Genomic DNA, 25,634 nt, shown 5'->3' with positions numbered 1-25,634 from the left:
TGGGGCACACCGGAGGTGGACCTCTTCGCCACGGCGGTAAACAAGAAGCTTCCTCAGTACGCCTCCAGAGGTGGGCTGGGAGCCTCCTCTCTGGGGGACGCACTCGAGATCCCATGGCACAACATGAGAGCTTATGCCTTCCCGCCTCTTCCTCTGGTTCATCGAGCAATTTGGAAGTTAAAGAGTTCTGTAAACTGTTCTCTTCTACTGATAGCTCCGTGGTGGCCGGCCAGGTTTTGGTTCTCAGAACTTCAACACCTGTCGGTGTGTCCGCCGATCAGGTTACCAGTAACTCCCAATCTTCTTCACCAATGGGGACAGCAGATGTGGCACCCCTCCCCACAATCGCTCAACTTGGCGGCATGGTGCCTGAGTTCACAGCTCTAGAGCCTTTGGGTTTGTCTGCAGATAACATGCGCATTATCCAGGCAGCCAGGAAACCCTCGACCAGATCCACATACAAGAGTAAATGGCTCAGGTTCTGTCATTGGTGTTTGAAGAAAGAATTGGACACGAGGGTGGTGACGATTGACACGGTGCTGTCCTTTGTCTCCTCCCTAGCAGAGTCAGGGGTTCATGTCTTGATCTGCAGGACTTATATCTTGGCGATTTCCGCCTACCTCTCTACAGACTGGTGTTCTTATTCGTTAACTAACCCGGTGGTGAAGAGACATTTTGCTGGTTTGACGCACATCTACCCTCCGGTTTGTAGTCCGCACCCCCCTGGGACTTAAACGTAGTCCTGACGGCGCTGTGCCATAAACCTTTCGAGCCAATGACTACGGTAGACCTCGTACGTGTCCTGGAAAGTGTCCTTTCTGGTTGCTGTTACGTCAGCGAGGAGAGTGAGTGAGCTCCAGGCATTGTCGGTGGAGCATCCTTTCTCAGTCTTGCTCAAGGACAAGGTAGTCTTTCGGACGAACCCAGGTTTCCTACCAAAGGTAGTGACCGAATTCCATCTGAATCAGTCTATTTCCCTTCCGGTCTTTTTTCCGAACCCTGCCTCTGAGGCGGAAAGGGTTCTACACGGCCTGGATGTCCGAAGAGCTCTTAAGTTCTACCTGGACAGGACTGCCGAGCTTCGGAGTTCTTCCAACTGTTTGTGACCTTCGGTACACCCCAGGGCAGGCCGGCGTCTAAGGCATCCATTTCCAGATGGATTGCTGCCTGTATCACGGAATCTTTCACCATCCAAAAGCTGAAACCACCTAAGGGTATCCATGCACATCAGGTGCGAGGCAAGGCAGCTGCGGTTGCTTTTCAGAAATGTTCCCTGGGAGTCCATCGCTAGAGCGGCTACCTGGGCCTCCCATCTGCTTTCTGTAAGCATTACTGCCTCGATATGAGCTCTAGGGCAGACGCTCAGTTCAGCCAGGCTGTGCTGAAGAACCTGTTTCAGTAAGGGGTATTTCCATCCACCCATAGTTCCTGTAAGGAGTGCTGCTTGGGAATCTCCCATAAGTATGGAGGAAAGGGGACGGGACGTACGAGTATTACCAGGTTACTCATCGTAGTGACCACCTTCCTCACCGTAGTGACCACCTTACTCCTAGTCCCCTTTCTTCCATACGCCCGCCCGCCATCCCCTCTAATAAGGTTCCTCTGTTATTGATAATGGGTCTTGGACCCTGCGATAGAAAAGGACTGATGGGCGATGCATGGGGCGGAGCCAAGGTGGGCGGGGTTACAGCCGCGTGCCGGGCCCCGCGCAGGAAAGGGACACATTTTTGAAAAATTTTGATGCTTTTTACAAAGTGAGATGTCCCATAAGTATGGAGGAAAGGGGACTATGGACTAAGAGTAAGGTGGTCACTACAGTGAGTAACCTGGTAAATTGAGTTACCGGCCTTCCAAGAACCCAAAAGCTCTGCTGAGGTGAAACTCCACACGCTAGATGTGTGGAGGGCGGTCCTCTACTACATAGAGAAGACCAGACCGCTAAGAGACTGATCAACTGTTTGTTTCCATAGCTCTAGGCAGAGGAGATGGTCTCTCTAAAGGTGCCATTTCTAAATGGATAGTCGGATGTATCCAACTTTGCTACTCCCTTTCAGATATAACACTGCTTTTACGCTAAGGGCCCACTCTACAAGAGGTACTGGGGCCATTCGGGATTTCATTGCAAATGTATCCCTTTATCTGCAAAGCAGCTACATGGAGCTCTATTCACACCTTTCTCAGCACTACTGCATTGGCTCATTCCAAGACAGATGCTAAAATGGGACAAGCGGTTCTATGACATTTGTTTGCTCATGACCCTTCTCACATCCCGCCTCCTCCTAAGCAGATTCCACGCTGTGCATAGATTAGCAAGCAGTTTTAGATCACAAGCCTCAGAAGGGATACAATACTCGCCGTAATCGTATTTCTGATGCTTGTATCTGCTTAAATTCACATGTGCCTGCCTGCCCTTTCTCACCTCTGAGAGAAGGCGCATGGATGCTTGTAGTCTTATCTTACCTATCTTCTATCTGCTTGGATCATCTGTACTCATGCTACCTCATGTCAGAAAAAATACAAGCTGAGGGTCCTACATGCGTGAGGGATCATGGGTACAGTGGATGTCACACTGGCACGCCCTAGTTCGACACCTTTTTTAGTTTAGAAGAACAAACGGTAATAATCTGCAGTTTCCACTAGATGTCGGCCTATGCACAGCATGTGAATCGAAGCTGATACAAGCATCAGAAATACGATTACGGTGAGTAATGTATCCCATATAGAATGCATTCCAAGATGGCGAACTGCATCTACATGTCACACGGCACCCTTCTGGCTTTCCCTTTTCGATTTCTACCAGCAAGCACAGTTCGGCGGTGTGCATCAGTGAATGAAGTTCCGTCGTGTTACGCTCTCACCATATAAAAGATTGGCTTGATGCACAGCAGCCTTCCCCTCGGAGTTCAGGGTATACATACACCTTTGTTACTTCGCTAATATGGACTAATGCAATACGGTAAGACAAACTTACAAGCTTGTCCATTCTGCTTTGTTTAATTACTCTACAAGACTAGCTTCTCCTGCGTGGGGTCTGGCATGGATTCACATGCTCATGAATATTCCCCATCAGGCCGGGAATCCTCGGTATAGAAAAAAAAATCAGTATCTGGTTCGTTTCTGATCTGTCTTTCTTAGTATACTGCCCCAGCCAATGACTGCCCTCTCCCTAAGCCCCGCCTCCAGCAGCCATCCTCAGACTTTTACCACATGTTCAAGTGTTGGGAGTCTTCGTGCTGTAGCTCTCGAGCTTTTGCTGCATTTTCATGCTTTTCAGGAGATTTTTCTCTTTTCGGTTAAATAGAGCCTCAAGCTCCACCGTTTCTACATCCGATCAACGGGGATCAGTTTTGGAGTTTTCGATGCCCCTCAAGGGTGAAGATTTCGTCGAGTTGCGCTTTTGGAGGATTCCAGAAGTTCCGAGGCCTACCCTGGACATGGCCCAGGAGAAAGGAAGCTCGACGCCCGGGAAGCTGTTCAGGACCTGCCCTGGATGCCAGCTTCAGAATGTTTTCAAGGAGGACGAGCATTCGTTATGACCTCTTGTCTCCATGAGGACAAGACTCACAAGGAGAAGGACTGTGCGTTTTGTGGGAACATGTCGGAGCGGACCATGAAAGATCGCCACCTCCGTCTCGCCAACTGGCTGGAAGGGAAGAGCCCGTCAGGCGAGAAGAAAGTCTGAGCGGTCTTCTAAGTCCTGTGAGGGTGCCCCGGCGACGGGGGCCCAACAAAAGGCTAAGCACCGCGAGTCCGCGGGCACCAGGAGCGCCGAATGGTCGGGCTCCTTGGCTGCGAGGCAGGGCACATCCTCCCCGGCGCCATCAACCACGAGCCAACGCTCTGGCTCGGGTAAGAGGAAGTCTGAGAACCCGGCAAAGCTTCTGGAGTGGCCCCGGTCGATCTTGAAGATTCCAGCAGAGGGGGAGCGAGGCTCGGACCCCCCCCCCCCCCCAGCTCAGCCTGTGGAGGCGCCCTCAGGACCCAGAGTGTCCCTGCCACCGCGGAGGCAATCGTCTTTCAGGCCCATTGAGAAGACCCCCACAAAGTCCTTGTTGGAAAAGGTGGGGGAGGGGCTGGTGGCCATCATGGATACACACGACCTCTGAAGAGCTAATCGAAGTTGTGGAAGAGGCCCAGCCCATCGGGAGGGATCACGACAAGGGCGACGACTAGGGCGTTGACGAGAGGGACGACGAGTGACGACGTCACTGACGAGGCTCCTCCAGAGCCTTCACGCCCATAGTTTCCGGCGCCGCAGGACACCTCGTGGCCAGTTTGTCAGCGATTCAGTCCTTATACTCGGAGATGAGGACAAGGTTGCCCCTTCCCCTGACGGAGGTACCTGAGCCAGACCCGACGGGGTAACCGGAGCCAGGACCTTCGGAGAGTGGACGCATCCTACGCCACCTCTCCCACCTCTGCGGCCTGCTCTGCCCCCTCTCCCCCCCGGGTATACTACCCACAGGGATGATGCAGGCACGGACATGGCTACGACAGGTACAGATGACGACGGAGGCGACGACGGGACGTGTCCCCCGTCCCCCCCTGCTTGGGTGTCCCTGCCCGACGAGATTGGATCCTTTCATGCCATGATTTCCAGGGCATCTGAGCTCCACATCAACATCTTGGAGCTCCGCGCGGTGTTCTGGGCCCTCTGGTCTTTTCTTCTGTCCCTCAAGGGCAAGGTGGTGAGGATCTTCACCGACAACACCACCATGATGATCTACATCCGGAAGCAGGGCGGAACCAGGTCCCCGGCCCTATCCAAGGAAGCCCAAGATCTGTGGCATTGGGCCGTCGCCCAAGGGATGTTTCTGGTGCCTCTTCATCTGGCAGGAATAAAAAACACGATCGCCGACTCACTCAGCAGGGAGCTGTGCTCGTACCACGAGTGGGAACTATGCCAGAATCAAGTGGATCGACTCTTCCGACGATGGGGCGAACCCCAAATCGATCTCTTCGCAACGGCAATGAATTCCAAGTGCCGGAGGTTCGCCAGCAGGTTCCCCCAGCCGAGGTGCATGGGCGATGCTTTCTCGTTCCCTTGGGACGGCCTATTTCTTTATGCATTCCCTCCGCTGCCGTTGCTCCTCCGGCTCATCAACCAGCTCAAGAGGTCCGGTGCAGGATGATCCTCGTCGCACTGGCGTGGACGAGACAGATCTGGTTCCCGGACCTTCTGGACTTGTCAATGTCCCCACCAGTCAAGCTGCCGACGGACGCAGACCTTCTCTCCAGAGGAGGCGCCATTCTCCACCACAACCCGGAGTCGCTGAACTTGCAGGCCTGGCTCCTGCAGCACTAGAGTTTGGAGGGTACGACATCCCGGCCGACTGCAGAGGTTCTTGCAAAGGCCAGGGCGTCTTCAACTCTCGTGCTACGGGCATAAATGGAAGAGGTTCTCTGTCTGGTGCCGTGCACAGAAGATTAACCCTCTGCGGATTACGTCCCCTCAAGTACTGCCCTACCTACTGTCGCTGGCCAAAGCTTGACTGGCTCACGCCTCCATCAAAATACATATGGCTGCAATCTCCCGATATACCAGGACTACGGGACGGGCGTCCTTGTGGTCTCATCGCCTGGTGAAAGAATTCATGAAGGGACTATTCCGATCATTCCTGCCGGTGAAGGCTCCTGCCCCGGCGTGGGATCTTAATGTGGTGCTGACCAAGCTCATGGGGGGGGGGGCCCATTCGAGCCTATGCATTCGGGGCCTTTGAAATTCCTGTCATGGAAGACGGTCATCTCTGCACGACAAGTGGGAGAGATCCATGCCCTATCTTGCAAGCCTCCGTACTTGACTTTTCATGACACGAGGGTGGTGCTGAGGACACACCCATCCTTTATGCCCAAGGTGCCGTCGGACTTCCACCTCAACAAGCCCTTGGTGTTGCCAGTTTTCTTCCCGTCGCCTTCGTCGCCGGCCGAGAGGACTTTGCACTCGCTGGATGTAGCTAGAGCGTTGAAGTTCTACGTGGACCGCACAAAGTTTTCGGAAGACGTCACAGCTGTTTGTGAACTTTGGGACTGTGAATCAAGGGAAGGCTCTCTCGAAGACTTCCATTTCCAGATGGCTCTCCGGCTGCATCATGCACTGTCACTGGTTGGCAAACCGACCGCTGCCCAGCTCGACCAGAGCGATCGCTGCTACCACGGCGTTCCTGTCTGGTGTGCCCCTGCTGGACATCTGCAGGGCTGCGACGTGGAGGTCGACGCACACCTTCACAAGATTCTACTGCGTCGATCGGGACTCCAGGGAGGAGTCGCCAAGCAGTGCTGCGCAACCTGTTCGCCTAAGGTGAGCCTGGTGAGGAGGTAAGAGATGCTTAATGTTGAGTTGTTGTATTGCTTAATGTTGAGCCTGTTGCCACCTCCCGTGGTTGTGCATGTGTACTGCTATGTATTCTTATTCATGAGCATGTGAATCCATGCCAGACCCCCATGCTGGAGAAGGAACAAGTTACTTACCTGTAACTGTTGTTCTCCAGCATGGATTCACATGCGAACCCGCCCGCCTACCCCTCTGCGGCTCTTCACTTGGTCATACTGCCACTTTACGTGCTACCAAATCTGAGGATGGCTGCTGGGGGCTTAGGGAGAGGGCAGTCATTGGCTGGGGGCAGTATGACCCAGAGACCAGTGATTGGTTACTACTAAGAAAGACAGATCAGAAACGAAACTGATGCTGATTTTTTTTTTCTATACCGAGGATTCCCAGCCTGACGACAGGGAATATTCATGAACATGTGAATCCATGCCAGACCCATGCTGGAGAACAGTTACAGGTAAGTAATTTGTTCCTTCCTATCCATATGACACTGACTCACCCTTAGGTCGTTAATCACCCTGACACTTAATTTGTAAGCTTGCACATTGAACCGCACCTAGGCAACTTCCTAACCGTGTTGAGATCTCTATACCATGCACAGATGCATTCTCATTGCAGGTTTTAACTGCTTACGAGTACTAGGTTTAAGCATTCTTCGCCACTGTTGGAACGTTATCCTTTCTAATGAGCGCGATGGAGCCTGAGCCGGCGACAGACAACCTCGCAACCGAGATGGGGCATGCGTTATCTAGCGGTTACACTAAGTATCCGTTACTCCAGTCTTTTTGGAGAAGCACGAATTGCCAGTTTAAATGAGTAGTCCCTACTTGTGTCTTGATGAATAGACTCGGATATTCAGATTAAGTAATAGGTTCTCTTGCCACATTGGGTTGTTTCTCTTATAGGTTTCTCAACGTCGGTTATTTCATGATGCAAATGAGAAACTAGACTTGTCATTAAAGTTGCGCCCTGCCCTTTTATTACTGCAGGAGCCTCCACTGATTTTTAGAAACCCTAGATGTATACCTTTCCACGAGGTACACTTTTGACTATACTACCTGAAATGTCCATTTGAACATTCATGTTAAGTAAGTGATTCTTTGATTCTCTTCGAATATACTACACATGAACCAGCGCCATTGGTGTGCAAACATGTGTCCTTGGGGATATCATGACTGCCACTGTCATCCAGTAGATACATTACTGGAAACCATATACGGTAAGCATCTCGAGTATCTTTCACATATTGTACAATGAATGTGATTTACTCAAAAGGCCCCTTATCCTAACTAGGCTCCTTTCTGATTTTGTAGTCTGGACTTATGCTAGGGTATTACGTTTCACTAAGAGAAACAGACGGAGGAAGTGCTTAATTTCCAGTACCTCTTTGGAAAGCCACTTGAGGAGACTCCATGTTAGAAACGGTCTACCATAGTGTTATGAGCATTATTTTTTAGTCACCACATGTTAGACCAGGTTGGGGCCGCATTATTGGTTTTCTAACCCTGAAGTTCCTACAATGACCTGAAATTTTCAGTCTAGAGGAATGAAACGTGTTATAGGACAACACCAGACCAAGTGTTGTGATAGACCCCCAGATAACGCCATATGTAATGCAGGTATTTGTACCCTACATAGCCATTAGTTACTTATCAATTAGGCACTCTATTGTGGATAACAATTGTGATCTTTGTTTTACAAAATGTACTTCATTAATTCTTTGCCATTGTTGTACATTTACTCTTTGATCATCTGACTATAATATTTGCACTTAGTAATCACCTGATGGGTGATGAGCGTAGGACACTTTATTAGGCACTCGCCACTGTTTTATAATTTTTTAATCTGTCCTTTGAATGTATTAGACATGTTTTTTGAACTTGTGTTGGGTTTTAGAGTGTCTGGTTGAATACTTTAGGCGCATTACCATAGATCTGGTGGAATGAAATGAGTGGTACACTTCTGATACCCTAGTAATTGTAATTACCAAACCCCTCGGAGCTCTTTTCGCGTTAAGATGGTATTTATATCAGGTTTGCTCCATTATTTACTTTTACCTTGTATCCCCCCCCTGGTTTATAAACAGCGAAGCAGAGCATGCATGCTGATTGAGCGCTGCAGATGTAGCGGGTTGATCAACTGTCCTAATTGGTTCTTGGGTACTTTTGGTAGTTTATATATTTTAGTGGCAAGTAGTTTGAACTTGTGTAACACACAATATTTGCCATTATGTAAAGACGTTTATACAGGCAAGAAATTAATTGCTAAACATTTGTTTAACTTTGTTTTGTACAGAGCCCTTGTTGCCAACTAAAGTGGTGAAAGCTGGAAACCCTCCTCGCACCAGGAAAGGAAGCAAGGTACTGGCCATATTTGTTACAGAAGCTAGCTTCTTGGTCCCCTTCATGAAATGCTGGAGAATGTAGACCACCATGCCACAAAGTATTCTTCATACTAGAAATGAACATTGCTCTATGCTCTGATTGTAGTAATGCCTTGTACTCCTACATTCTTTTGTTGCTTTTTTCGAAATAAATGGTTACCGAATATGAAAACCTGTTCAGTGAAATTTAAAGAAAATGAGTATTAAGTTTTGATGGTATCAATTAGAAATACTGAGACAAAACTCAGGCTTTGTAGCAAGTGCAAGATGTTGCCAATTGAATTTGCTAATCGGAGAACATGGATACAGACCATTCTGTGTTCCAGACTATTGCAAAATTACTTTTATTTTGGGTATGCATGCATATGCTCTAATTTGCAGGTCTCTGTACTTTTGGTGTAGCTTCAACTTGGCTGAACTAGGCTGGATCATGGAACGGTGACATTTAGTGTTGGTTGGTCATTTTTATTTTTAATCTAGACCTTTTGTAAGATTCAAATTAAGACTGAATGATCTCTAGACACTCATTCAAGGAATAGCTCTTAACACCTAGATCCTCACGCCCCACCCTCCCTGAGGCTGATGATCTGATCGCCCATTGTTTACAAGCAATGGATAAACAAGCAACCACGATTAAACTGCCCACTCTTCGCTCCCTGCTCCTTTATTTTATGCTTCCCATACCATGTTCCCACTTATGTTTGTAAAGCCTGTTTCCTTACCAACGCTAGATCTGTGCCCATTTAAGTCTATTACAAAATAATTGGGGGAACCCCAAAGACCAATCTGGTTTCCTTGTTATAGCTGGTTCACTACTGTCCAGAAGAAACTGTAGTTTGTTAAATTTAAGCTCTGTCTTGCATTAACATTTTGATTTTGCTTTCATAGGTTGGCGATTTTGGTGATGCCACAAACTGGCCAACGCCTGGAGAGATTGCTCACAAGAGTATCCCGGTGAGATTCGAAAGACTGTTTCTTCAAGGAGTGATGTTGCTGAGACAGACTTTTTGTTGGGAGTTTTTTCTCAGATGGAGATCTGAGACTTTATGGTTGCATGTTTTTGATGGGGAATGGGATGCTAGGCCGTTCTGTGTAATCGTACTGCATATTGGTTTTGAAATCTTACCATCCGCTGATGGGTTCTTCTGGTCTAGTTTTTCTCTTTTAGGTTCATCATGCTCAATTGCCGATCTTGATTATTCTGGATTACCATATATTACAAATTGCCATTTAGTTGGGCAGTTTCAGTGGAGTATTGAGGGCAGACTTGGCTACAGGAAGCAATGTAGCACTTTAAATCATAAGGGAAAGAACAGGGTGGGGGAAGCAGTGAAACAATGAAGTAGGAGCTAACAGGGGAGAGAGGGGGGGACTGGTTTGTCAGCAAGGGCTCTAGAAGCAACCCGGGTAGGAAACAGTGGGGATCAGATCACCCAGTCTCAGGTAGGGTGTGGACCTAGGTGTTGAAGAGGAGCCATTTTTGAAGTTTGAATTCCTTGCTGAGCCGTAGAATCAAGGAGTCTGATTTTGTTTGAGTTTCCAGAGTCTGGGGGCGGTAGACCTGCCAGTCTTCTATCTCTTTCCAGCAACGGCAGCGTTAAAGTCTGCACGTGTACTTGCCACTTCTGAGCTTATACTACTCAGTTTCTCAGCATGAGCTTTGTGATTTCAGGGTGACTGTCTTGTACATGATGCGCAGGATTGGAAGATGCCACCTGTTCAGTTTGGTGATTAGTGGACAAATTTGCGAAGACGCTTGGATCATGCTGCAGTATGCAGGACAAATCGAAGGTGCCAGCATAGTCGTAGGAAGGCCTTTGAAAGGGCATTGCCACAATCTACATGGAAGAGGACCCAAATCTTGGACTGAGTTTTCTGGGATGAAGGGCTTGATTTTTCTGCAAGAGAAAGTTGGTACCAAGCAGTTTGGGTCGTCCTTGCGATGTGCTGTTTGAAGGAGGGCTATGTTGAAGTCCAACCCAAGCGACTTGGCACAGGTAGCCAGCTAGGTTGTGAAGCGCTCGAGCAGCGAGCATGGTCTTGATGTCTCGATGTCTGGGTGGTTGGTGTTGGCCAGCAGTAGGAATTCAGTCTTGTAGGATTGAGCTTCAGGGAAGTACTGGAAAATCCATGATTGGCTTGGAGGCGGGCCTTGAGCCTGTCTATGGCTTTAATGAAGACTATCTTGAGGTGGAGCTGTGTGTTCTATACGTATTGGATGTTGTGTAGTGAGGTTTCCAAGCGGTTCCATGTAAAGATCAAGACCACGGGGAGACTATGGAACCTTTTGGGACACCGCAGGTGATTGTAGAGTTGATCTGGCGGAATCTGTTTGTACTAACTGGAGATTGTGATATACCTCCATTTACTCTGAAGTGGGTCGTAGTTTAGATCTGCCACTGTTCCTGCTAGGCTCCTTTTTAAAGTCATAGTTCATTCTTGAATGAGATTTTGTTCAGTCTTCAGATTGCTCCACTTTATATTTCCTGTTTGCTTAGACTGGCTTCAATACAGACTCAGTTATTTCCTTAGTTGAAGCTTCATGTGTAAAATGTTCAAGTCTGCAGATGTTCTGGGAATGAGTAATGGCTCTCAAGCAAGTGCATGTACTGCACTATTTTGAAAAGTGCGTGCCATTTAAAGTGTTGTGCTAAATAAATGCCTACTTTGTGTGAGGTACAGCATTCTTTAACTTTCTCACTTGCCAAATTAGCAGGACATCTGGTTTTCCTGATTACCGGTAATGTTAGATAGGAATGCTGTTGCCACTTTGGCTGGGGATGACAAAGGGTGGGCCTTAATATTCACTGGCTGTTAAGGTTCGGTTTAGTGGCCTTCTAAGAGTACCAGAAGTATTTTTTTTAAATGTTGTTTATTGGCATTATCATAAAATGTTTCATCCCCTCCCACCCACTCCACCCTACACCCCCAACAGAATCGCACAACCACATTGTCCACCTTTGGAAATCGTTTTGTTGTTTCTGGGGCACCTCAGGATGCGTCTCACTTAATGTCCAATACTCGCATATTCCGAGGACACCATTGTTGTATAAAGTCACTTTTTAGAAATGCGTATGGGTTCTCCCCATTCCCCCTGAAATCCCCCCCCCCCCCCCCCCCCCCGGATCTTCATATCCACTCCGCTGCCACTATGTCCACAACTTACGGAGCCACCCAACCACCAATGGCAGGCTTGTTTCCAGTCGTTTGCAATCACTAACCACGCCGCTAATGGTTGGCTTTAGCACAATTTTCCTTGTGGACAACGGACTAGCAAGGTAAGCCACTTTATGAGCATGCACAGTTAGTGAGCGATCATCTCTGAGTTTGGCCGGGAATTTCTTTCGGACAACTGCAATTTTTTACATTTCTGTATAAAAGGTGTATGTTACAGTACTAGGCAAAAATATCAGAGCTAATCCAATACTTCCAGTTCTGCCACTGTACCTTGCAAAAATACTTAAATGCAGAGAAATGTGGATAGACAAAACGTATGCTCAGAATAAATAGCTTTAGTTGTGGCTGTTCATTAGTGGTCGCTGCTTGGAGACGGGCAGAAATTGTTTCATAAGATTGTGGAAAAAACATTAACTTGGAACGGATGTGGTGGGCAAAATGACCAGATGCATTATTTTCCGTAAGGAATAATAACTAAAATGAATGCAAGCAAACATTCCACTTAAAGGCCTTATAGCTTGGAGGCATAAATACTTCCGATTTTACTCCACGAAAACAGGAAAATGTGGCCACCAAGAAATAGGGCGTAAAATAATACGCACATAAAATGGGAAACTATGCACATAGGAGCCTACCCCTACCCACGAAGGTCAGTGATATTTTCGAATCCGTTGGCAACAGAGCAGTCGCAAAGGAGAACTTCTATTGCTGCCTGATCTCAAGAGAAACTTTAAGGGGAAAGGACGTATTTTAATAAGGATAAAGTGCCACTATTGGCAATCGAATTCAAAGTAGAAAATGCACTCATTAGAGCTCTGGTATCCTGACATAGGAAGTGAAATTGGGGCATTCAATGCATTGCATAGTTTTGCCCACTGTTCCTCGCCACGCCCGAGACTAAATAAAACGAGCCTCACTGTCTTCAGAGGATCCATGAGAAACCTTTCACATTAACGTTTTGAGTTAATTGCATTGATTGACGGGTACAACAGTGCCTTTTCATTCAACAGCATGCTAAAACGTATTTTCACTGGAATCGACTAAGGGTGCTGACTTTAGAGCTCTAATTTTAAAGTGCATAAAAAACAGCCCCTTCTCAGTACTCCTTCCTAGCTGGCATTTGCAAACAGTTCATTTTGTGAAAGTTCTCCTTCGTGCTTTATCAAAATGAACGTGGTAGTCTGTTTCTCTTGTTTTTATTGTGAAGATTCAAAAGCATGGCCAAATGTTTTAGTCTGATATTATGCATTGTAAGGAACTGAAAACATTCTTGTGCATAGCACAGCCTTAAATGGTACAATCCTTTTAATTCTCACTTTAACCACTCCATGTTACCGAACTGATTAGCTGATAAGAAATCAATATTGAAATATGCACTCGTGGAAACAATGTTTGATCGTGCACGATCAGTCATAAGCAGATGCTAACTGGCTGGAATAATTATTGGAGGGGGGGAAAGGGTTACACACATCCTTATCTGAAGTTACTTATGCTAACCTTTGATGGAATACATGGTGGTGTTTGAGAAAGTTTTTGAGAAGCTGGCAGCACTGGTCTAGGCTGTCATGATGGAAGAGAATTGTGACCAGATTAAATGTGTGGAAGTACGCCAAATTGGCTTAAATGCAAGAAATATTAACATGTTTGATCTCAAAAGCTGAATCTTCAGTTCTGTGCTAAGCGAACAGGACACCCAGCATAATGTTTTGAATGAACGACCACGCCTTTTTTTAGGATCGGCTAACCGGGAAAACTGGCAAGTGATGAGCCTTTAAACCAGCTGTACAAGAAAGGAGCAGATATCACAGAAGCAGTTGGCCACCTCGCTCCAGGTGTGGGCATAGCTTGGAGGATCCAGCTGATACCAAAGGTCTTGATGGCCCAGCCATTAAATAACCTGCAAACACCGACAATGGCTAAAACTAGTCTATGGGCCTAGAATTGACACTGCTAATGAATTACAAATTTAGATTTCTTTTATTTGCCTAACTAAATTACACAGCTGGACTGCTTTGTTTACATCACGTCATCTGAAAGAGGTTTGCTTTTTGTAAACGGCTCATGGGCCCAAACTCGGCTTTTAACCAAAATTGAAATGGGGGGGGGGAAAAAAATGTTGCTCTTTGAAAAGTGTAATGTTACTGAAGCCATTTTTGCAAAATGATTTCTTTACCATGGTTATGTCATTAAGAGACACTAGGATGTATAGTTTGCTAAGCCATTTAACTTTACTTGTGCTGGTGACATTTGTTTGTTATGGTTTACAGCAAACCTTAAACAATTCAAATATCACACCAGACCAAAGTAGTCTTTCCCCCCCTCCGCTGTTCCCCCTCACCAGTATTGTGCAGAGTCCCACAAGGGTCATGTGGCTCCCCCACGCTCTACAACGTGTTTACTAAACCTCTTTTTGATATCCTTGATTATTTGGGGGTCATCTACACTAATTATGCAGATGACACCCAGATACTCATCCCTATAGCGGGAGACCATGCAGCTGACACAAAGCGCTCAATGAGGTGTACCTGGACATTTAGGCCCGGATGGCCCAACATGAACTTTGTCTTAATGATAAGACTGAGCTCCTAATCCTAGGTTCTACCTACCGACTTGGCAGACTTAACCACTCAATCAAATCCTTCATCATTGATGGCAACATCAAGGTTTCGAATGATGCCAAAACATTAGTCTACCTTGACTCTGCCTTATCACTCACGAGACAAACTAATGCCTTGGTTTCAGCCTCTACATACACTTGCAAACTGATTACCGCCTGTCGACCCTTCATCAACACAGCCAACTGCATTATTCTCGCAAGAGCACTAATCTTATTCAAGATAGAGTACTGTAATGCTCTCTATCTTGGAACAAGTCACTGCAACCTTAGCAAGCGCCAGGTCATCCAACCACAACAGCAGGGCTGCGATGAACTTCCCTAGGAACCAACATATAGCTGACACATGACAAAACCTGCGCTGGCTTTCTGTTTCTCAAAGAGTTGCTCTCAAACACCTGGCAGTCACAAATGCTTGACTAATGATGCACCTCTTTACATTACCACTCGATTCTCGAGGCAAATATCCAGCCGACCACAGATGAGCCCAAACCCACTGCTTATCTATACCCAGATTTAAACTTCAGAAGTCAGGAGGGGCTAGTTTCCCGGTTCTTGTCTTAAAACTCTGGAACTCCATGCCCCTTTCGCTCAGACAAGAGCCTTCCTTAGCCTTCAAGAACAAAGCTAAATCATGGCTAATTGACCAAGACTTATTCAACTTACCTATGTATTGCCACTGAAGCATTGTCTGACACCTGCACTGTAATTGCCTCAGTCACGTAATTACTTATTTGTACCTTGACATGCCTGTATGATACTAGGTTAATACTCTGTATGTTTACTTTGTCACCTCAAATGTGCCCAGATGCCCATGGGCCTGGTGCGCTATATAAATACAATAAATTAATGAGGTTCAGAGCAGTGATTTGGAAAAATCCTCAATAGCTGTCAAATCAATGAATTTGTTTTCCATTTAAAATGTGCTAAAATTATTTTGATAAAATATTTATGTACAAGTCTTGTAATTGAAAAATGTGCTTTTTGAGAAAAGTATTAACTCTCCACACATGTTCCAGTTTTGCAGGTTATAATCTGGCATCTCTAGATATTTGCAGCCTTGTTCCAATTCATATGTACGAAACAAATTAAGGTGCATCCTTAATCTCCATAGAGGACTTTAATTAAGCTAATGTATTTACAGGTTATAACTCCCAACCTTTCCTTTAGTTTGACAGCAAACCCAAGTGGCTCAATTTTTTTTTCCTTCTAACTTAAGACCGAAGATTCCGGTTATCAAAAGATAATTGGAGCACAGAAGGACAGAAGCGCCACAAAGGTGGTCAACCCACTGAACTTCAGGGCAAAGTTATCTACAAGAAATGAAAGATTGCAAAATAGTGTGGAGGGGTTAAAGTTTTTTTTTTGTAGACCATTTGCTACCTTAAATTAACTTCCATCGGGGTTAAGCACAAGCTATTTCCAATGTCAAGACCTCTTCTGGTCTCCAAAATAAGCATTCGAAGGGATTGTATCTTCACACATATTCCTCATCTTATGATATTCGTATTCCTCATTTTATGAGGTTCGCTGCTTTAGGAAAGTTTTTCTCGACAGAGGGTGCTGTGCACAAAGTCGTGGCGTCTATGTCCCTCAATTGGCTAAGTACCGTGTCGACGTTGCCATCGATATAAGTAGCTCGTGCTGTGCACATTGGCTTCAGTTCCGTTTTTCTGATTGCTTTGCTCTCGTGAGCGGGGTGCGTCAACATTTTCTTCAAAAAAATGTATCGCCTGCAGATCGAAAATGTCGATTACAGACCCTCACCAGGTTTGTTTTTGGTGCCTAGGTTCAGACCTTCGAACCGGCCACTTTGGCTCCTGTCAGTTGATGACGGAGAAGGCCCTTCGTGAGAGAAGGTAAACTGGTGGGGGTGGGGGAGCAGGAAGCTTCCAAGGCCTCGTCAAATAGTCGAGCGATTCGAAGGACTCTCATCGCCGTACAGTCTAAGGGGTATCGATCAAGCAGTAGATCGAGACGTTCATCAAAGAACGTTAAAAGGAGACGTAGATCTCACTCTAAAAGGTCTACCGAATTGGTAAGATGTCGGATTCCCCAAGAAATGGGATGAATTTAGAAGGAAGATGGTCTTGGAGAATGCGGCCTCAACCCCCTAAAACTTCAAAAGAGCCAGACCCCGGTCGCTCAGTTGGATGACACAGGGAAGTCGGGAACTACTCTGGAATGATCCAGTAGTAAAGGTGAACATCGTAAATCTTGAGTTGCCGTCAATCGTTGGCCTCATCGAGTTCCCCAACACGACAAAACAAAAGTAGTCAAAGCCCTCTGACTGTCGACGGCATCGGCTTTGACATCAGTTTTCGACACCTGTCGAAGTCATCGGTGCCTTAGATTCCTTCGATACCATCGAAGATTCCTTTGATTCCTTTACTGTTTGAGATTTACTCCTTTACCGAAGTCAGACTTCAAGTCTGTCTTCTATATGAAGAAAGTGCCTCAGAAGAAGTTTCTCCTTTGGAGTGCAATATGGTACCAGAGGTTCCACAAGAATTAATCGATCCAGAATCGAAAATGAGAACTAACACCCTTCAATCTGCTAGTGGCATTGATGCGTCACCAGAGCTAGAGTTTGCAAAACTTGACCCTGCAGAACATGCAGATTCAAGAGTTTGATGGATAGGGTTGTGAATACATGGGCTGGGGTAGATCATAATATTTGATCAGGATGATATGACTGATATACTTGACCAGGGCCCCCAGAAGGACCCAGTTCTCACATTCCATAGGGCACTTCAGAGAACAGTGAAAAAAACTGGGAGGTTCCTGATGCTGCTTCTGCAGTCAACAGTAATTTTCCTGCAAGTTCTGACCCCAATTACTTGAGGAGGCATCCCACTCCAGAAAGTCTGGTTATTCAGGCAGCAACTTCGTCATTCCCTGGATAGAGAGGATAAGAAGGTGGATGCTTGGGCCCGTAAGGTTTTTACCTCTGGTAGCATGGCTCAAGTCTACAAATGTCACCTATACCCTGGCCAGGTTCACTCCATACCTTGTGGGACTGCATTGCGGCGGCTGATCATATTCCGAAAGGGAAGGCTTCCTGAATATTGTCAAAGACGGAAAAGAGGCAATGGGAATATCTCCAGTCTGGACTGCATACTGCTGATGGTAGCAGATCCATGGCTGCAAGCACTGCTACGCAGATTTGTGTGGTTGAGGAAGTCTGGGTTTGCACCAGACGTGCAGGCCAGACTACTCCATGCCTTTTGAGGGCTTGAGGCCGTTTGGTAGTAAAGCTTAGAAAAACTGCAGACCTCAAAAGCGGCAGCCAAATCTTAGCACCTCTATGCGACAGCCTCAAACCTTATTCAGGCTCATCTTCCTGGAGAGGTCGTTCTTTTCGGTACTATTTTGGTAGAGGAAGAGGACAGGCCATACAAAGAGGTAAAAGGAATGTCGCTCGTGGTGGACGAGGAAAAAGTGCAAAACCAGCCTCGGGAACTACCTCTTTGCCCTCAGCCGCCCCAAGTCACTGAGGCCTTATCACACAACCCCGGTGGGAGGCAGAATCTCGCAACATCTGAAAGAATGGCGGGGCATTACTTCAGATGCTTGGGCACTGGTGATATAAGCTCAAGGTTACTGCCTTCCCTTCCTAAAAAGGCCTCCGGACCATCCACCGGGAACCAATTGTCCTTCCAGATCTGCTCCTTGTGCAGGAAATTTTAACCCTGCTAGAGAAAGGTGCAATAGAACATGTACCTGTAGCAGAGAGGAACAAGGGTTGGTATTCCCCCCCTACTTTATCATCCCAATGGACGACGGAGGATTGAGACCCATCTTGGACTTGAACTTGTCCTTCCTGCGGCACTTGTTTATGATGGTAACCCTTTCTCAGATACTTCAGGCTCTTCAACTCCAAGACTGCTTGGTATCATTGGACCTTCAGGATGCTTACTTTCATGTGCCAATCCATCCCAAGCACAAAGTACCTGAGGTTTGCAGTTCTCACTATCCGTTTCGAGCTCTGCCTTTCGGGCTGACCTCCGCCCGAGGGTTTTCACAAAACTGAGGGCGGTTGTGGCAGCGAGTCTCAGGAGGGGGGAGGATTGACGTCCACCCTTACATGGACGATTGGTTGATCAGAGCGCATTCTCCGGAACAAGCGCAGGAACATCTGTCGATCACCTGTTACTTCCTTCACAAACTGGGCTTATCTCTCAATTTCAAGAAGTCCTACATGATACCATCCCAAAAGCTCCAGTTTATCGGAGCAGTCTTGGATACTTCCTCGGGCAAAGCCTCACCTCCCGAGGTGAGAGCTCTCCACATTCTGCAGATGTTAACAAAGTTCCAGAATGCACAGCATCTGCCAGCCTATGATTTTCTAAGGTTGCTCGGCCTCATGGCATCACACATTTTTCTGGTCCCACAGGCTCGACTGAGGATGATCTCTTCAATGGGCCCTCACAACTCAGTGGTCCCAATTCTTCGGGTATGTCGGATCTTTTGCAAGTCCTGAGCGCAGTCGCTCAATCTAATATGGTGGGCTTGCAATGACCACATCCTCAAGGGAGAATCTTTTTGGCAACCATGGCCGGAGGTAACGGTGACGGACGCCTCAATCACGGGGTGGGGAGCCCACACCAGCGATCTGACATTTAGTGGTCGTTGGTCTCCATTGGAGACCAAACTACTCTTCAACCTATTGGAGCTGAGGGCAATCAGACTAGCGCTGAAGGCCTTTCTGCCCCGTGTACAGGGAAAGAATGTCCTGATAATGGACAACACGGTGGCCATGCCTCATCTCAACAAGAGAGGAGGCATAGGATCACTACCACTGTGCAGCGAGGCAATGCAGCTCTGGTTCTGGGCAATAAGAGAAGCAATGTCTATCAGCAGTTCACCTAGCTGGAGAGCCATGCACGGCGGCAGACTCTGAGCAGGCAGAGCAGTCTCCCACGAGTGGGAGCTAGCATTCTGGAGAAATTCTCCCTTTGGGGAACCCTTTAAGTGGATCTGTTCACGACCATGGTCAACAGGAATAAGAACAGTCCTGCGCAAGGGAATTTCCTCAGGAGCTCTAGGAGACGCGTTCATGGTGGACTGGAAGTTTTCACTTCTATAAGTGTTTCCTCCAGACCCCGTGATTCCTCATGTAATCAGGAGGTTGAGAAAGTTTGGGAAAACCATGATCCTAATTGCCCCGGATTGGGATAGGAGGATGTGGTACCCGAACCTTCTGGACATGTTAATCTGCCCTCCAATTTCCTCTTCCGCAAAGAGTATCTTTTCTTGCAAGAGGAAGGTCGGGTTCTCCATCAAAACACAACTTCACGCATGGTTTGAGGTTGAGATACAAGGATTGGGATCTTCCGGATGATGTAATGGAGATTTTACTTTCCACCAGAAGGACAGCAACTAAATCTCTAACAATGTCGTTGGAATAAATTCAGTATCTGGTGCAGGGATCAGAATGTGGACCCTTTTCAATGTGGCACCCCAATGGTGTTTTCTTTCCTATTGCATCTAGCCAATCTGGGGCTCCAGATCGGGACAATTGAAGCATATCTGGCTGCGCCATCCATTCCATTTTCAAGCGTTCCTCGGAAGAGGTTTCCTACTTAAAAATTCAATTAATCATTCAATTATTAAAAGGGTTTACTAATGTGTACCATCCAGTCCCTTTGCATGTCCCAACTTGGGATATAAATCTGGTACTTTAAGTTTCTAACTTTTTGAGCCTCTGCACTCCTGTCCCTGCTTCTAACATTAAAAACTGTCCTTGTGGCCTTAACATCAGCATGCAGGGTTATTGAGTTACTCTCATGCAAACCTCTGTATACTACTTTTTTACAAGGACAAAGTAGTTCTTAAGGTTAAACCCTCAAAAGTAGTTTCTGACTTTCACTTGTCACAAAAGATCATATTACCGATGTTCTACCCTCCTCCTCATTTGGGCAAAAGAGTAGAGATTGCATAGACTGGACCCTAAAAGGCTCTGTTTTTACATTTCAAGAATGTCAGAATTGCGTCAGGATGAACAACCCGCTTCAAAAGCTACTATCTTCGGATGGATTGCCTCCTGTTTCTCAGGCCTATACCATTCAGGGCCTTCAACCTCCAAAGGGCATTCATGCCCATCTTGTACATGGCAAAGCGGCTGCTGTTGCCTTTCAAAAGGATGTTCCCTGGGAGACCATTGTCAAGGCGGCTACGTGGGCCTCCCCATCAGCTTTTTGTAAGCATTACTGCTTGGACCTGAGCCCCAGGGCCGATGCTCAATTTGGTCAGGCTGTCCTTTAAAAACCTTTTTCAGTAAGTTTTCATCCACCCCTATTCCTGTGAGGGGTGCTTTGGACTCTCCCACAAGCATGGAGGAAAGGGGACGGGACAAAGGAGTATAACAGTCAGCGTAGTGACACCTTACCCCTAGTCCTCTTTCCTCCATACGCCACCTGCTGTCTCCTCTTATTATCCTCATCCTCTACTGCTTAATTGGTCACAGACCTGGCGATGGAAAAGGACTGAAGGGCGATGTGCCGCTCAGGAGGGCAGGGTTACAGCCGCGTGCAGTACTCTGCATAAAAAGAGGACAAATTGTTAATTTTTGATTCTTTTTGGAAAGGTGCTCTGGTCCCGTCCCAAAGGTCAATGTCCCACAAGTATGGGGGAAAGGGGACTATGGACTCACCGTAAGGTAGTCCCTACGGTGCGTAACTTTGTTATTCTGAACGCTCTTCACTCTAGATAGGAGGGGAAACACTTGGGCCAACTGTTGCTGGCAATGTTTCCCCCTCTCTTCCCAGCTCTCCCTCTTGCTCTCTTGCAGCCACCCCTCCACCCTCCTTCTCTGCTTTTCCACCTTTTTCTGCTGATGATGTCTCCAGACAAGTCCGATCTATGAAAGCCTCGTCTAAACAGGTTCACCCCTGTTCCTCCAAAACCATCAAGGACCACATCGACTCCCTGGCTGACTTCTGCAACCACTCATTCGCCTCTGGAGTCTTCCCATCCCCCCTCAAGCACTCCCTTGTGCACCCCCTCCTCAAGAAACCCTCTGCCGACCCCTCCTGCCCGGCCAATTATCGCCCAATCTCCATTACTCCCTTCCTGGGTAAGCTCCTGGAGAAACTGGCCATCTCCCAGCTTAACCTCCATGCTGACTCTGTTGGTAATCTGCATGACCATCAATCTGGCTTCAGAGCTGCCAGAAGCACGGAAACTGCTCTCCTGAACATCCGTGAGGACCTGCTCCTGAACCTCGATACCAACACTCCCTGTGTTCTCATTCTGCTCGATCTCTCCTCTGCCTTTGACACTGTCAACCATGCCATCCTGCTCAACTGTCTCCGTGATAACCTGGGTATCACTGGTCAGGCTCTGGCCTGGCTGACTTCTTTCCTCTCCGATCGACCCTCCCAGGTCCAAATGGGCTCCTTCCTCTCTGACATCTTTTTCTCCACCTGTGGTGTCCCCCAGGGATCCAACCTCTCTCCCTGGCTTTTCAACCAGTATCTGGCACTCCTTGCCCACCGCATCGCCGCTCTCTGCCCCTACTTCCAGTGCTATGCAGACGATACCCAGCTCATCTTCAGGCTACCCTCAGCCTCCTCCTCTCCTTCCCTCATCTCCGACTGTCTGTCTGCTATCCATGAATGGTGCGCCGCCAATGACCTCTGCCTCAACGCCAGTAAGACTGAGATTCTACTCATCGGCACACCCACTCCCTCCTTCCCTGCAGCTCTCTGGCCGGCCTCCCTTGGCCCCCTTCCTGCCCCTACCTGCAAGGCTAAAAACCTCGGGGTCATCTTCGACTTCACACTCTCCTTCTCTCCTCATATATCTGACGTTTCTAAGAAGTCACACTACCAGCTGCACCTCCTCAGAGGTATTCTTCCCTTCCTCTCCTTCCCCCAGAAGCTCACTGTCTCTCGAGCCCTGGTTCTCTCAAGGCTGGACTACTGTAACAGCCTCTATCTTAATCTGCCTGCCTCCACTCTCCGCCCTCTGCAACTTATCCAGAACAGAACTGCGAGACTTGTCCTTGGCCTCAAGCCCAGGGACCGTATCTCTCCAGGACTGAAATCTCTTCACTGGCTCCCAGTGGCCGAGAGGATCAAGTTCAAAACCCTCTGCATTGTCCACAAGGCCTTCTGGGGCCTGGGACCAAAATACCTCCAACTCTCTCTTCCTAAATATCTTCCTTCACGAGCCCTTCGCTCATCCGTCTCCAACTCCCTCATGGTCAGCCGTTTCTCGAAGCAACGAGCTGGGGGTAGATCTCTCTCCGCAGCAGGGGCCTCCCTCTGGAACAGCCTTCCTGCCTCCCTGAAACTTGAGGAGAACCATCTCCGGTTCCGGAAGCACCTCAAAACCTTCCTCTTCGCTTCTGCCTTCTCTCTCCCTCTCCCCTGCTAATCCTGCTTAACTCCCCACTGAACTCAGCTCAAACCTGCATCTGAGCCACTCTCAGCAACCTCGGTCCAGGGCCCAGCCACTCTCCACCTGCACTGCCTCCCCGGCTCCCCCTGCACTGTGGGACTGTCACTGTATCCCTACAGCCCCTTTCCCAGCACTTGCTCTGCACTTACCTCGCACTTGCCACCAGCTGGCCCTTTCTATTTATTATTTATTATTATTTTATTTTATTTTTTTTACGCTACTTACCTTGTACTGCACTTCCCCCCCCACCTCCTCCCCCCTGCACTTCCTCCTTTTCCCCTTACCTCTGCACTTGCGCGATCTGAATGACACCTGGCCTAGTAGGATCGTTTGTCTGTTTTCCCCTTGTTTCCCTCCCTCCCTGCCTCGTCGCGCCTTGAAACACTTGTGTATAGGCGCGTTACAAATACCATATCATATCATATCAGAGCTTCCATGTTCAGATTGCTCAGCTTGTACAGCTTTGTCATCAGCATGTGACAGGCTGCTCTTGGTCGCCCCCTTGCATTCTAAGAGTAGGCTTGCCTACCGCTGCCCTTCTAGCAGGAGTGCAGCTGTCGGACTGCTGCAGGGCAGCTTCAAGGTGGTCTCGGCATACCTTCACCAGTTTCTGAGTTGGACGAGTGCTCTTTCAGAGTTTGTTTGGCAGAAGTGAGCAATCTTCCTCTGCCCTACATATGTGCATATTCATGCAGTTTCCTCTTTTGTAGTTTATTCAACAGCATGTGACTTAAAGATCATATGCTGTCAAAGTAATGTTACCTACCCACAGCTCCTGCTCTCTAGCATTGGATATTTCTTAGATTCACATGCAACCTTCCAGCCTGCTCTGCATGGGGCTTATCTTTGCTCTTCAGATGTGAGTAGCGCGCCAAAGATTTCCTTCAGGGTGGCACTAAAGGAGGTACTGCCTATTGGCTAAAAGGTATGACGTACAAATACAGTAACGCTACAGAATGTAGTTGTGTGTTTCTTTAAAACCGCTTAATCCTCACAAGCATTTATTTTCTTCAGACATTTGTATGGCAGCTATACACAAGTGTTTCCAGGTGCCACAAGACAAAAGGGGTATAGGAAAATACAGTAACTGTCGTACTAGGCCTTGGGACATTCTTACCGTGTAAGTGCAGGGGAGGGTGGAGTAGGGGGTCAGGGCTGGGAGGGGGCGTGAAGGTCAGGACTAAGGGACCCATGGACTGAGTAAGTGCTAAGGGGAGTCACAAGGGCAAGTGCCAGGGGAAAAGGGGCAAACGTGTGATGGACAACGTGGAACAGATTTGGCTAGTCCAGGGAAGTGTGGCCGAGGGCAAGTGCTGGTAAGGGATGCTGGGGAGATTTGTCTGGATTGGTCTGGCCACTGTAAGATTCGTGAGACCAGGTGCAATGGCAGAGGGATATTAGCACAGGAGGGGGTGAGGGAAGAGAGAAGGGAAGTCTTGGTTTCCAGAACTTAAGATCCGGCTCGTGTCTGAGCTGGGCAGGGGGTCCTGCAGAGGAAAGGGTCTACCTCCCACTCTGGAGAAACTTCTGACCTTGGGGTTGGAGCTACCATCCCCATTCTGATGACCATGTTCAGCAGCATGTAAATTAGTGATGACAATGCTGGAGACTGAGTTACAGGTAAGTAACTTATTCCTTCCTTGAAGAAATTTGAGCTCGCGCGAACTGCTATGGTGTCTAACGTTTAATGTACTAAAGTGCAATTAACGGGAGATATTTGTCGAAACCTCAGGGGGAGCTTGTCCCTCTAGACTGGGATGGTGGGCGATTACAGAAATGGGGGAGTTAATAAGCGAGCTTCTGTACCCGATGCCTAAGATGAAGCTACTACATGATTATACTACAAATATTACATATTATGTTGGGTTAACTATGGTGTGTGCACGTACCGCTCTACAAGTACTGACCAACGCCACCTATAGCTCTGTCTGCTTCATCCCAGGTGGAATTGGTGTGATGCTTTCACATTTCGAGCACCTTGTAAAAGCAGGAATTAGATGTTGCCCATTAACTCGCAAACTGAATGAACGCTTAGTGAACCGGAGTTGCTCCTGTTCTGCTTTTGCACGGTTTTAATCACGTAACATATTAACTTTCTTCAATTATAATTACAATTGAAGTGTAGTAACGTGTTCAGGGAAAATAACGGCGGCTACAACCTCCATGTGCATTTAGCCTTTTTGTTTTAGTATATTTTTTTGACTAGGACTGTGCCAAAAGCGCTCTGGCTACGATCTGACCGTACAGGAGCGGGGCTCTGGTGTTGGCCTTTGCCACGACCTGCCAGTCCCACTGCCGGATTTTCATAGCGAGCCTCAGGGTGGGATGTACCAAACCGGCCGTTGACTACATGTGAGCTTCTGCCCATTTAGCAGCAAGTCGAGTTTTAGCTGGCCTATTGCCGTTCTGGTTAATTCAGCCCCTTTGCACTGGGGTCAGGAGAACGCCAGGAATAGCTTGTGCATGTGCACAAGGGCCTTCCTTTTAGGGAAACCCCGGTAGCAGTTTTCCTTCCTTCGACCAGCCCGCCCCAAAGTACTATTCTGGGAAACTAGCCATGATCTGTTACTGAACTTTTCACTGATGCCTGGGCGTGAGCCGCTCTGTTTATAGACCGAATTTTGCAGGGAGGAGGCATAACTTGACTGGTGTAAAGTTACAGTTCTATGGGCATACAGGTGGTGAATGGGGTCGTCAGGTGAGCTCGAGCTAATGTTGGTGGATAG

The 25,634-nt window shown here is 47.6% G+C and overlaps 1 protein-coding gene across 4 annotated transcripts in view; it reads left to right on the top strand.

Annotated features, from left to right (window-relative positions):
- LARP1 (La ribonucleoprotein 1, translational regulator) overlaps positions 1 to 25,634 on the top strand; it is a 1,174,773-nt gene that overhangs the window by 143,163 nt on the left and 1,005,976 nt on the right. For all 4 annotated transcript variants that reach the window (XM_069653974.1, XM_069653972.1, XM_069653971.1 and 1 more), the window contains 2 exons: positions 8,624 to 8,688; positions 9,600 to 9,665. In XM_069653974.1, coding sequence (XP_069510075.1) covers positions 8,624 to 8,688; positions 9,600 to 9,665 — 131 coding nt within the window. The remainder of the gene's footprint in view (positions 1 to 8,623; positions 8,689 to 9,599; positions 9,666 to 25,634) is intronic.

This window comes from Ambystoma mexicanum, chromosome 3q (genome assembly GCF_040938575.1).
Source record: "Ambystoma mexicanum isolate Mex_15411 chromosome 3q, UKY_AmexF1_1, whole genome shotgun sequence".
Lineage (NCBI taxonomy): Eukaryota > Metazoa > Chordata > Amphibia > Caudata > Ambystomatidae > Ambystoma > Ambystoma mexicanum.
Note: the sequence above shows the minus strand (reverse complement) of the source record. Positions and strands in the feature narration are given on the sequence as shown.